At 41.9% G+C, this 12,029-nt stretch overlaps 1 protein-coding gene across 5 annotated transcripts in view; it reads right to left on the bottom strand.

Moving 5' to 3' along the window:
* LOC146966957 (uncharacterized) overlaps window positions 1-12,029 on the bottom strand; it is a 75,046-nt gene that overhangs the window by 41,234 nt on the left and 21,783 nt on the right. For 4 of the 5 annotated variants that reach the window (XM_085763546.1, XM_085763543.1, XM_085763542.1 and 1 more), the window contains 9 exons: window positions 10,858-10,968; window positions 9,513-9,623; window positions 9,248-9,358; window positions 6,943-7,053; window positions 5,323-5,433; window positions 5,024-5,125; window positions 4,702-4,809; window positions 4,247-4,357; window positions 4,049-4,159 (listed from right to left, as the gene is read on the bottom strand). In XM_085763546.1, coding sequence (XP_085619672.1) covers window positions 4,049-4,159; window positions 4,247-4,357; window positions 4,702-4,809; window positions 5,024-5,125; window positions 5,323-5,433; window positions 6,943-7,053; window positions 9,248-9,358; window positions 9,513-9,623; window positions 10,858-10,968 — 987 coding nt within the window. The remainder of the gene's footprint in view (window positions 1-4,048; window positions 4,160-4,246; window positions 4,358-4,701; window positions 4,810-5,023; window positions 5,126-5,322; window positions 5,434-6,942; window positions 7,054-9,247; window positions 9,359-9,512; window positions 9,624-10,857; window positions 10,969-12,029) is intronic. The other variant, XM_085763544.1, reaches the window with a different exon arrangement.

The following is a 12,029-nucleotide window of genomic DNA, read 5'->3' as shown; positions in this document are numbered from 1 at the left end:
ACACAAAGTGAAAACCTGCAGGTTTATTCTCAACTTCTCAACTTGTGTACATTTCAAGAATGTGTATGGCCTCCACATGTTTGTATTCCCTCCTCATCTGACTCATCTGGGCAGCTGATGAGTCAGTGGACAGTGTCCTGGGTGATCTCCTTCCAGACCCTGGATCAGGATCATGAGCTCCTGCGCAGTCTGTGGCCGTGCCTGGCAGTGTCGGATACACTGGCACATAATGTCTCATAGGGGTCCAACTGGATTAAGGTCAGGGGGATTGGAGGGCCTGTCAACACCTTCATCAGCCAGAACCGGCCTTCACACTCTGGCCACACGCACCAGACACTGACCTGCACCAGGAGGAACCCACAGGACCGGTCTAAGGTCTCACAATCACTCATACTGCATGATGTTACAGCCAGGGTAACATTCACCACTGTGTCTCCAGACTCTTTAAAGGGATACACCAACATTTTTTTTCGTGTCTTGCCTCACTCCCGAGTCCATGGCAAGCAGATAGACACCATCCTTTCGACTGTGCGTGCAGTAAGAAGGTAGAGCCCGTATCGGCCGTAATTAGCTTAGCTCAAACACTGGAAGTGCATGGGTAATTTTAGTCTGCCTCCACCTAAAGTCATCAGAGAAACTCTTCAGCAACTCTAAATGGAAACCGGAGGGTCAATCTTTGTCTCAGAGCTGACAAAACTCTCCGGTAAGGCATCTTGAGCGGTCAAATGCCGCTAACGGGACAAGATCGGTCAGAACGGAGGGTTCAAGCAAAGACGGTTTATTTGGGTTCAAGCTAGCTACATCGAGGGTAGGTTAGCTTCCTAAACAAAGTAAAAGCACAAATTCTATCGTCATGGTTTTCTGTATGTAAAGGCCAACGAGTGTTTTATTTTGTGAAGTAACCGGAAGTGCGTTGGTCACAACGGCTAGCACCAAAGTCGTCCGAACAAAATTGTAAACAGCTGGTATTTAGACAAATTAACGACACACTGCTGATCTAAACGGCTACTTTCTCACCTAAAAATGTTTGAAATGTCGATAAAGTGATATATTTACAGAGTTTAGAGCTAAAATGAAATCAGCTTCTGACTGCTGATTTCGGTTCGGGTAGGAGGCAGGCTAACACTACCTATGCACTTCCAGTGTTTGAGCTAAGCTAATTACGGGCGATACGGTTCTATCTCCCTTGTTACTGCACGCACAGTCGAAAGGATGGAGTCTATCTGCTGGTCATGGACTTGGGAGTGAGGCAAGACATGTAAAAAAAAAAGTGTTGGCGTATCCCTTTAATGCCTGTCACATCTGCTCTATGATGAGAGCAGGTCTCCAGCTGTGTTCTCTGGTATATGCCAGTCAAGCTGCTCAGAGCTGGGCTGTGGGCTCCGGCCCTTTGCCAGCCTCATGGAGTCTGTTTCTGACAGTGTGTGGTCAGAACTTTGCACACCGGTCTCCTGCTCTCCTGGTGTCTCCTCCAGGCTGTGGAGACTGCACATAGAGACGGAGCTAATCTTCTGATGACGCACGTACAGGAATTGCCAACCTGGAGGAGTTGGACTACCTGCGCAACCTGACTGGGCTGCAGATACAACCTCATGCTACCGGTGAGGACAAGGACACAAGCAACATGCAGAACTAGAGAGGAATCAGTAGAGAAGGATTAAATGCAACCACCACATTAAAAAAACATTTATTTTTGTGTGCTGTGTCTGTGTCTGAATCTGATTCACAATGACTTATCCTTCCTAAATGAACTGATACTGCATCTCTAAGTTTAACTGACTTGGTCTTATACTAAGTGTTAAATTTTGAGCAGTGCATATTCATTTATTCATAACTAAGTACCACAGCATCAAGAGTCGACTTCCTCATGTTCCTCTGACTGCTTCACTTTCTAATCCCAGAGTGACTAACACTCTGTTAGCTGCTCAGCAAGGCCATGTGACATCACTGTCATGGTTATGGTTGACAGCCAGAGATGCATATGTCAATGGCAGTGAGATGGAAGACTGAGAAACTGATGTAAGTTGTGCTTGTTATGTTCCATACTAGGGTCACATGACTACAGCTCAGCTTGTTTAATATTAAAGGTCCCATATCATGCCCCTTTTGCACAAATTAAAATAGTCCCCAGGTGTCTTAAAGACATGTCTGTGACATGCTTTGGTCAAAATACCCTAAGGATCAAACATCACAGCTCTTTTCGTCCGGTCAAAATGGCCCCGTTCAGAACGGCTGATTTCAGAGCCTGTCCCTTTAAATGCAAATGACTGCTCACCCCATCCTGCCCCTTCTACCAGTACTGGTACTCACAGGTAGTGGTGGTATTATGCAAATTCGAAAACTAATGACATCATTGAATGCCAACTGAGGGAACAGCTCATAAAACCACATGCATTTCAACCTAGGGAGCCTGAAAATTTCAGATTTTGTTGTCAATTGACCCTTTGTCAAGGCCCCGCCCCCCACGGTTACTGTTGCTAGGTTGGACAAACAATGGTCACGGAAGGGTTAACTCCCATTGGAAACCATTGAAAATTAGGCAGATTTAAATTGCTTGTAAGGAAAATTTTAATTAACTTATACATCAGAAAAATAGTGTCCATGATAGAGGACAGACGTGGCTCAATAGCGATTGAACGGGCATTACCTGACTTTTCCGAAAAATGGGGAAAAATCATTGTTTTGGTCACTCACTAGCTAGTAGCTAACGGCGCTAGCTAACGTTAGCTACAAGCTAACGCTTAATCTCCGCCGATCTCCCGTTTCTCCTCGTAAAACTTCGCAAAGTTCAAAAGACATTAGCAGCGGTAATGTTACGTTTGCTAGATAACTTTGAAGGTATTAGATCTTCTCTGTCTATGAACACGACCAGAGAGTGGACTAGAGAATGAATGAGCTTAGCACTTAGCACAGTACAGCCAGGGAAAACAGGCTCACTTCTCATGAGGACTGCAGTGCACACAACAACAACAAACAAAACTTTGCAGTTAACCCCTGACCTATGCCTAGAGCTCCCCCTAGTGGACCACCCCCAAACCCTATTATTAAGCTCAACTAACAGAAGGTTAAAGTAATATGTTATACAGTACACATGGGCCAAGTAGCCTATGTTTATTGATGTCTTAGGTTTGGGGAATGGGATAAAAATGACTCTGGGAATACGTTCCAGATATCGTGAGTTGCTATTGCAGGAACCCCAGGCACATTTTAACCATATTGAAAAATTATTAAGTAGTTTTTGCCAAAAAAATTGCTGTCTACCTATCTCGTTTCATAGGGTTTCATTCCAGGGTTGTCCAACCTTAGAATGTTGTGCAACATGTGACATGGGGAGAAGCGCTCTGATTGGTGGATCAGCAGACCAATCAGAAGGCCAACAAAGGGTCAATTGGGGGTCAGAAGGCATACAGATGTATCTCTGCTGTTGATACAATATGTTTGTGAAGTTATTAGGGGATGAATACTTTTAATTCCTGTGCATTATCCAAGACTTATTTACAGGCTATAGCTTGGACTTTTTGGTGTAATCTGTATTAATAGTCTCCTGTTGTATTTATGCTATTTTGTATGCGTTTTCTTGTTTAATTACATGCCTCATTAGCAGCAGAACTTTATGGAATTTGAAGCTCAGGTTCAGCTCGGTTTTCTTTGTGGCAACAGCCACTTAATCCTTTAGATGGTGGCACAGTCAGTGGCACACACTTTTTAATTTGATGTGCAATAAATACTGCATACTAAATGCATTGTAGTGTAACCGCCTTATTATTTAGCCTTCTGTTACTCATTTGACAATTAAAACTGCTAATATTTCATTGTCCTCAATGGTAAACAGAATCATTCATTGAATATCAGAGAAACGACATATTCAGAACAAGGTTCCTTCATCAGATTTAAAATACAAGACAAGAAATGACGACAATTTATACGCACACCTGGCGAAGGGACCTTGTTCCTTGGGCTGATACACAGATGAAAAACATTTTCCTATTTTTCACAACCCAATGATGGCAAGTATGTCTGATGCATCTCTCCACTGTGATCCTCTCACCTGGCTCTGCATGTCTGTCAGCACTCGGGCAAACTGGTTCTCCAGAGTGTCTGGCAGCTGGTGGTAAACTGGACACATCATCTCCTTCTTGGAGGCCTCTTTATACGGGATCTGAGACAAAAAACATGGCTGCTCAGTGAGGACGAAGAGTCAGTGAATATAACAGTCAAAGTGTATGTGACACACATGTATGTATACCTGGCTCTGCAGCTGTGAAGCCTCTTTAGCGTGTTGCGTCTCCAGGGTTTCTGCTAGTCGATGATACAGAGATGTTGAAGCCTGCTTCTTACCGGCCTCTTTGTATTTGGCCTGAAACAGACAACAAGGAAACAGTCAAGAACATCTGAAGCGCTGCAGCCGTTCTCCAAGTCAGCACCATGCTGACAATACCCAAGAAACACCATACATTCAGGATGAATTGAACTGGATTATTGACATTTCTACATTTTGTTCATGGAAGTTAAACTATTGTGACAGGGAGAGGAAGAGAAATCTGGAAAGATCAGGTGGGTGGAAACAATCCCAGTTATCTTTCAAGATAATCATTTAGATTCATTTGCAAGATTAAAGATATTAAAGAATCAATTTCTAAATTACATCAAGTGTGCAGGTAATTCTGCTGAAGCATGAAATCCGCTGGAGCCTGAACGCACCTCACTCTGCATCTCTGTCAGCTCTTTAGCGTGCTGGGCGTCCATGGTGTCGGGCATGGCGTACAAGTTGATGCTCATCTCTTTCTTTCCTTCCTCTTTGTACTTGACCTGGTGATGAAATAAAACAAAGGCAAGAGGGCGAGTTGGTTCATTCATCTGTTCATCTTTATATCAGAATAACCCAAATCCCACAGCAGGATAAAGTCACGATGAGGTCAGACTTTGAGATATGTTTGCTATGATTATAGAAAATGAAAGCTTAGTCGTTACATCAAGCGATGCAACGATGATTTCAGTATTTTAATTGGTGGAGCAGTCGTACCTCACTGAACAGCTCTGTCTGCTCTTTGGCGAAATGGGTCTCGATGGTCTCTGGCATCAGGTGGTAAAGACTGGAGGAGTTTGAGTTCTGCTTGTAGTTCAGCTGGAGCACACACAGTCAAACAATCACTTTCTACAGCATCGATATCATATGATGAGAGAACAGGATGAAACCAGTCCACACCTAAAGCAAATGTTACATGGATCCCATCGTGCTCTGTCTGATCTGTGTGGACGGGAATTATTTCATTAAACTGTTAAAAAATAAAAATAAAAAAAGCTTTACTTTGTACTTTGTACCTGGCTCTGCAGCTGTGAGGCCTCTTTAGCATGTTGAGTCTCCAGAGTCTCAGGTAAAGTCGAGTACAAAGACCTCATGGCTTCTTTTTTCCCTGCTTCTTTGTACTTCATCTGAAACACAACACAAACTACTGTTGGACACATTCATGTGACTTTTAAATAACGTTCTTGTGACTTTAAGCTCATCATCAGTAATAATCCAGTAGTTCAGTAGGTCATTGGTTCTGTAGGACGGTCACCCGGTGGGGCGACACGTACCTGCTGTCACAGGTTGCTATGGAGACTGATAGTGTTTAATCATGCTGCTGAAAATAAAGTGAAACATAGAGTAGTGTATCGTCTGCATGGATGTGAACATTTTCAATGACTGTTCCTTGGGATCAGATAGAAAGAGACACACACACAAACATGTTACATCTGTGTTGTAGTATATATAGTAGAGCTTTTCTGTGTATCATCTCAGACATATGACATGAGTGATGACAGATGAAGCTTCACTTTTCGTCTGGACCATGTGACTGTTTCTGGGTTCTAACACTGACTGATGTTTAGTGGGTGTATTTGCGATTGATCCAACAAAGAAAGACTTTAAAGATATACCGCTGTGATTAGGACCTTACCTACATGAGAACCGAGACTTTTCCAGTCTGATAGCACTATGTTTTATTTCTCCTGATAAAATATGAATGAACATAGTGGTGTAACATTATTGTATATGTTTTAAACGAAAAGGTGAAATCCAGCAATCTGATTGGTTGTTAACTGTGTTATAATGAGCGTATTCCACAGCTACAATTCTAAAGCCTTATCACAGCATATCACTCCGCGTCAGGGAAGTATGAATGGAAGTTTGTTGTCATGGATCAATGACAACAAACTCTGACAATAGGTAGCAAAAGGTAGTCAGTGTTTTGACGATGTTAACAAATAGACTAAATTAGTTGAATTCACATGTTCAAGGTTAACGTTCACCTCCGGGGAGGGTTAACAATGGTAGAGTGGATTGAGACGTGACTTTCTCCTGAAAAGAAGACGACATGCAGAGCTAACGTCTGGAGAGGTGGGACTATCTTTATTTTTTTAACAGTGCAGATATTTTATTAGATAATATGTATTTCTTCCATATTGCCATTATTGGTAACTGTGTTATAAAAGCAATACATCACTGATATACGCTCATTATACCACAGCTAAGGGGCGTTCTTCACTGTTGTGATGTATTACTTTAATATAATGCTTTCAACGACATACATAGACATATTTTGATAGCTTTACCTACTATAAAGGTCTGCTTAGAATAAAAAACACAACCACTATAATTATGATGATTAAGTTTGTTATTATTTACTGACACGGCTCTGTCTACTTGACCTGCTTCCAGCTTCAATGTGATTGTGTTACAACCTCTGTTAATCACTACTTAACAGGAAAATGGACTGAACTTTTGTCGTCCACCACTTAAAGTGCTTCGGACTTTGAGTGGTGGAATCTGTGTGCCACCTGAGAGCACAATTAAAAGTACAGTAACCTCTTTCACTACATTTATGACAGATACATCATGGCAAAGGGTCAGTGGTCAGATAGCAGGATTTTCATTCATCAAACATTTCTCTCCCTCACCTCGCTCTGCAGCTCAGAGACACTTTTAGCAAACTGGGTCTCAGTAGTTTCTGGCAGCTGGCTGTAGAAGCTCTGAGAGAGGTTCCTCATCCCGTCCTCCTTGTACTTGTTCTGAAAGAGTTGGAGACAAGTCAGATTATAGGTTTGTTTTATACATAAGACAACAAACATGTGAAGATCTGTGAATCTACAGAACAGCTTCACGATGAGACCCCAGACTGTTTGTTTGCACTGACTAGGCTTGGTATGAATCTGGTTTCCCATGTCTCCCTGGCCTCAGATCAGATATTGTTAATGACTTTTCTTCAGTGCAGGTTAGGAGCAGACTGTGAAATCCCTTTGATGCTGCCTCCGATGGGCACCAGAGCTATAGACATCAGAGAGCATTAGATGGTGGGGGGCAAGTGATTATTTATGACTAATCAAACAGCATTCTTACTGAGGATCAGCCCGTCAACAATCCATCACCGGTCTTTATTTTATCTCAGTCCAAAATAAAACAATGCATGATTCTGTACAATGGCTGAGCTTTCACTTTTTGTCCTGTCACTTTATAATGATAGTTAATGAGAAATAGGAAATAGTTGTTTCACATTGTCTGACTTGTTTCTCATGTGAGCAGGGGAAGTCAAGAGGTTGACCACAGTTCTCAATCTGAGCCATTAGAAGACAAGACTCATATTACTCTGTGGTTTTCTTACTGTCATTAACTCCCATAAGAAGACCCACAGCAGCCATCAAACCGGAGGAGACAGAGAATTTTTCGAGGACTATTTTCAGTTTTCAGAACGATTTGTGGCTCAGAGGAGGATGTAACAGGCTTTAGCTGCACACACAATTTTTGTGTCATGGTTTGTTTGAGATTTATGGGATTTGTTAATAGAACATTTCTAATAATAGAACAACATAGAACATCAGCAGAAATATGAATGAAAGAGATAAAGACGTTTAAAGAGGAACTAAGGTATGCAAGTCTAGTTGCTTCTCCTCTGTGTTGCTAACCCTCCACCTGGCCATGTGCATTTGTTTGCAACGAAGCCAGTGAAACATCAATCCATGGAGCGGTGGATAATGTTATATAACACATATGAAGTTATTATGTGTATATTTGTGTAGTCTTATCTGTCGTAAATAAAAGATTACGGGTTACGGGGCGTTTGTGTCGCGGTGTGCAGAGACGAGCGCTGGGACACCGGGTGGCAGCCAGGTACTACACTGATGTTACAAGGTTGGTTTTCAGCCATGAAACACCAGGTGGAAGACAGAGAGCCTCCGTAGTCATGTCATGTCATGTAGTTAACTATCACAATTACTCCAGAGTTATTTAATTAAGATAAAAATGTAGCATAGCCACGGGAGGAATCCTGCTTAGTTCCTCTTTAAAGTATCTTGACTTAAACAGCCTCGAAGATCCAAACATGAGATTAGATTATGATTTACATTAGTACCAGTAACACTCTAATTTACAGGTCTGCCAATTCTTCAAGATTAGATAGTAACTACAATCAATTAATTCCAATGAACTGCTAAACTAACTTAACCAAGAGTCTGTTACAGCAGCAGGTGGCTCAAAGGGTCAAACTACAAACTCACTGCAATATATATAATATTAGAACAAACTTTCCAGTGAGAAAACAACTTTTTTAGTTATTTTTGAATCATTTTTTGTTGTTGTTGTTTTATTACAGGGACAGTGAGAGAGAGAGAAAAGCTAGGGAAGTGTTAATGTTGAGTCAAGTTTTGTAGAAACAGGTGCATCTCAATAAATTACTGTAGAATATCATGAAAAAATGTATTAATATCAGTATAGTAGTTCAATTCAAATTGTGAAACTCATATTATATACTGTATGGTAGATTCATTACACATGGAATGAAATATTTAATGTCTTTATTTCTTCTAATTGTAATGATTATGTCTTACATTTAATGAAAACCCCAAATTCAGTATCTCAAAAAAGTAGTTGAGTAAAGAATGGCGAAAGTTCACTATTGTAACCTATTGATGTCACACTCTAATCAGCTCATTAACTACAAACACGTGCAAAGGTCAAAATGGTATCTTCTGGTCTGGTTCAGTAGCTCCACTATCATAGAGAAGGCTGCTGATATGACCTCCATCTTATTCTACTATATTGAGATGCACAGGTTTGTATGTAGCAAACTGTGAGGACAAGTCAGGAACCTCATTAGCACTGTAACACAAAGGATGTGTACAAGATCTTTCAGAAACGTTTTGACTCAATGACCAACATCCAGTGTGGGACCTACAGGGGTCAGAGTATTTTGTAACTATAGTGTTTCACCTGGCTCAGCATGTCAGTCATCTCTCTGGCAAAGCTGGTCTCTGAGGTGTCGGGCAGAGTTGCATACAGAGAGCTGGACATCTCCTTCTTCCCGCCCTCTTTGTACTTGATCTGTGGAAGAGAGGCGGATGAGGAGAATCTGAATTTACCTGAGATAAAAGGAGACACACTGTGTTGCATAGCGGAGCAGCATCGGACCCAAACAACTCCCACAGGTCAGACAACCACACTGGAACTCTGATAGAAGCAGCAGCAGCAGCGTTACCTCACTGAGCAGCTCTGCAGCTTCTTTAGCGTGCTGCGTGTCCATGGTGAGAGGCAGCAGGGAGTACAGGCAGGAGCTCGCCTCCTTCTTCCCCGCCTCCTTGTACTTGGTCTGAAATATGAAATGAGTTTTGAGGTTTGAGCAGCTTCTAGGTCTAGAAACTTTGTGCATTCACATTTAGTTAAAATGTTTGATTGATGTGCATTGTCCATTTTCAAATAAGCAAATAAACTAAACTAAAGTTGAGGCGTTGTACATATGGATGTAGATTCTGGGGTAACACTTTACTTGACGGGTGGGTGCACAGCACATTCATAAGACCTATCATAAGGTGTTCATTAGGTTACATTGCTATGGAATAATGAACTGGGATTTTTTTTCAAAATAAAAGTACCCGGAAATACAAGAACTAGCAGTTATTTGTAAAATTTCTTACAGTATGGATGGTTTATGAATGTTACTGTGCATGTCACTTTACTATACAGGTGGAGAGGGATTCATAATTGAATTACAAATGATGCTCCACCTGCAATGGTTTGGTGTCTGGGCAACTTATGACGACAGGAACAAAGCAAACAACGCTTAAGTTCTGCATATACTGTATGAGTTTAATAAATTTCAACATTTTGACAATTCGGCCATTGCCATAACCCAGAAACCCAGAAATACCATATGCCTCCATAGCGCTAGCTGAGCAGCTTGTAGTTCTGCCCCGCCAATCAGAAAACAGCTTGCACCGACAATTAAAGGTAACGAACCTACTGCTATGACTATAGGGATTATGGCAATGGGCCAATTTGCCAAAATGTTGAAATATCCCTTTAAAGGGACTACTAGGGGTATTTTGTTCTTGGATTTCCAGGTGTAATTAGGGGATTTAAAAAAAAAAAAAAAAAGAAAAATCCCAGTTTGTTATTTCATAGCAATGTAACCTGATTCTGAGTCATGCCTTATGAAGCTGTCGTGAATGCATTATGAACACCAGAAAGGTCTTATGAATGTGCTTTGCACCCAAAAGTGAGTGGTGGCACCTCTAAAGTGTTAGTGGTTCTGACTACGGGACATGATTTTTTGTACTGAATCAATGGTGCTACACTGATACACAATGCACACGTTTTAAAGCTGTGAGAAGTGTGGAGATCCTACATCTCTCCCCACCTCTCTCAGATTTGACTCATCTTTCTCCTCACTCACTGTTTATGGCAACAATTAAAAACCAATCTGAACTCAATGCAGGAAAACTACCGGAAAACCCCTTTGGCGTGTTGGTGGGACAAAGGATGTAACACAGAAACAACATGTTAGATGAGATCTAGTTCCTGGTTTGACTGAAATAACAACCTACCTCACTCTGCAGCTCAGACAGCTGTTTGGCCAGCTGTGTCTCTGTGGTCTCTGGGAGGCGGTGGTACAAACTGCTCTCAGTCTTCTGCTTCAGACCTTCTTTATACTTCACCTGCAGGAAACAGGAGCATCATGCAGCGTCACCTCATGGCAAACCAGAATATAATGGAGGTGTTTCCAAGGCAACCAAAAACATGCATGGATGGATTATGATGTACGCTGCATGTTCTCATACTGACGAGAATGTTTTCCCAAGTTGTTTGTGTTTTTTCTATTGAGTGTGGATTTATCTTGAACAGGTGAAAAAACTAAAGTTAAAAGAAATGTCACAAATCAATTGAAACTAAACTCCTCAAAACAGTTTAGACACATTTTATCAGTCAATCATTCCTCCCTTTTAATAAAACCACTTGGTGTTGTCTTTTATATCTTTGGAAAGTCTGATTAGTCGCCTTTACAACGCAGTACAACTTGCATTTATTGTGCAACCGTGGATGAGCGACACAGCTAAACGTGTCGTAGTGTAGCACCCCCAAAAGATGTTCCAAAATCCCCGGCAATATTCTCCTGGTATTCACTCTGGTTTTGAGTTGTTCAGAGGATGACTGCACTCTTCCAGAGGTAGTAAGGGAAAAAAAACATATATTACCCACTTTTACACTTGATTTATTTGACACCTCGTCCTGGACCTCAGTAGCTTATGGGAGAGCCATACGTAGCCACAGCAGCTGGCAGCTCCTCCTCATGCTGGTCACCAGCCTGCTCACATTCTGCTATGGGATGGCATCCCATTGACTATATTCACAGCGTCGCCATCTTTCCTCACGTCATCACTCGGGGTGGGCTGCGTCCCTGGCTGCAAGCCGTACAAACGTCAGGAGTCTGGTGAACTACTTTCCTTTCTCCGCTTCCCAGTTGATACAGATTTAAGGAAGTTGTTAACGTCCGAAGGGACATCAGGCCATATTTCTTTTTTTTTAAGTATATTTTTTGGCCTTTTTGCCTTTATTTGATAGGACAGTGAGATAGACAGGAAAGGGGGAGGCAGAGAGAGGGGGAATGACATGCAGGAAAGGTCTGCCCGACGCGGGATTCGAACCGGGGACGCCTGCGTTGAGGACTGTAGCCTCTACACTGCGCCACACACCACCCCTATCTGGCCGTATTTCAAAG

Source organism: Trachurus japonicus, chromosome 20, assembly GCF_045865225.1.
Source record: "Trachurus japonicus isolate A0001 chromosome 20, Traja_1.0".
Taxonomy (NCBI): domain Eukaryota; kingdom Metazoa; phylum Chordata; class Actinopteri; order Carangiformes; family Carangidae; genus Trachurus; species Trachurus japonicus.
The sequence above is the reverse complement of the archived record's forward strand: the minus strand, read 5'-3'. Positions and strand labels throughout refer to the sequence as shown.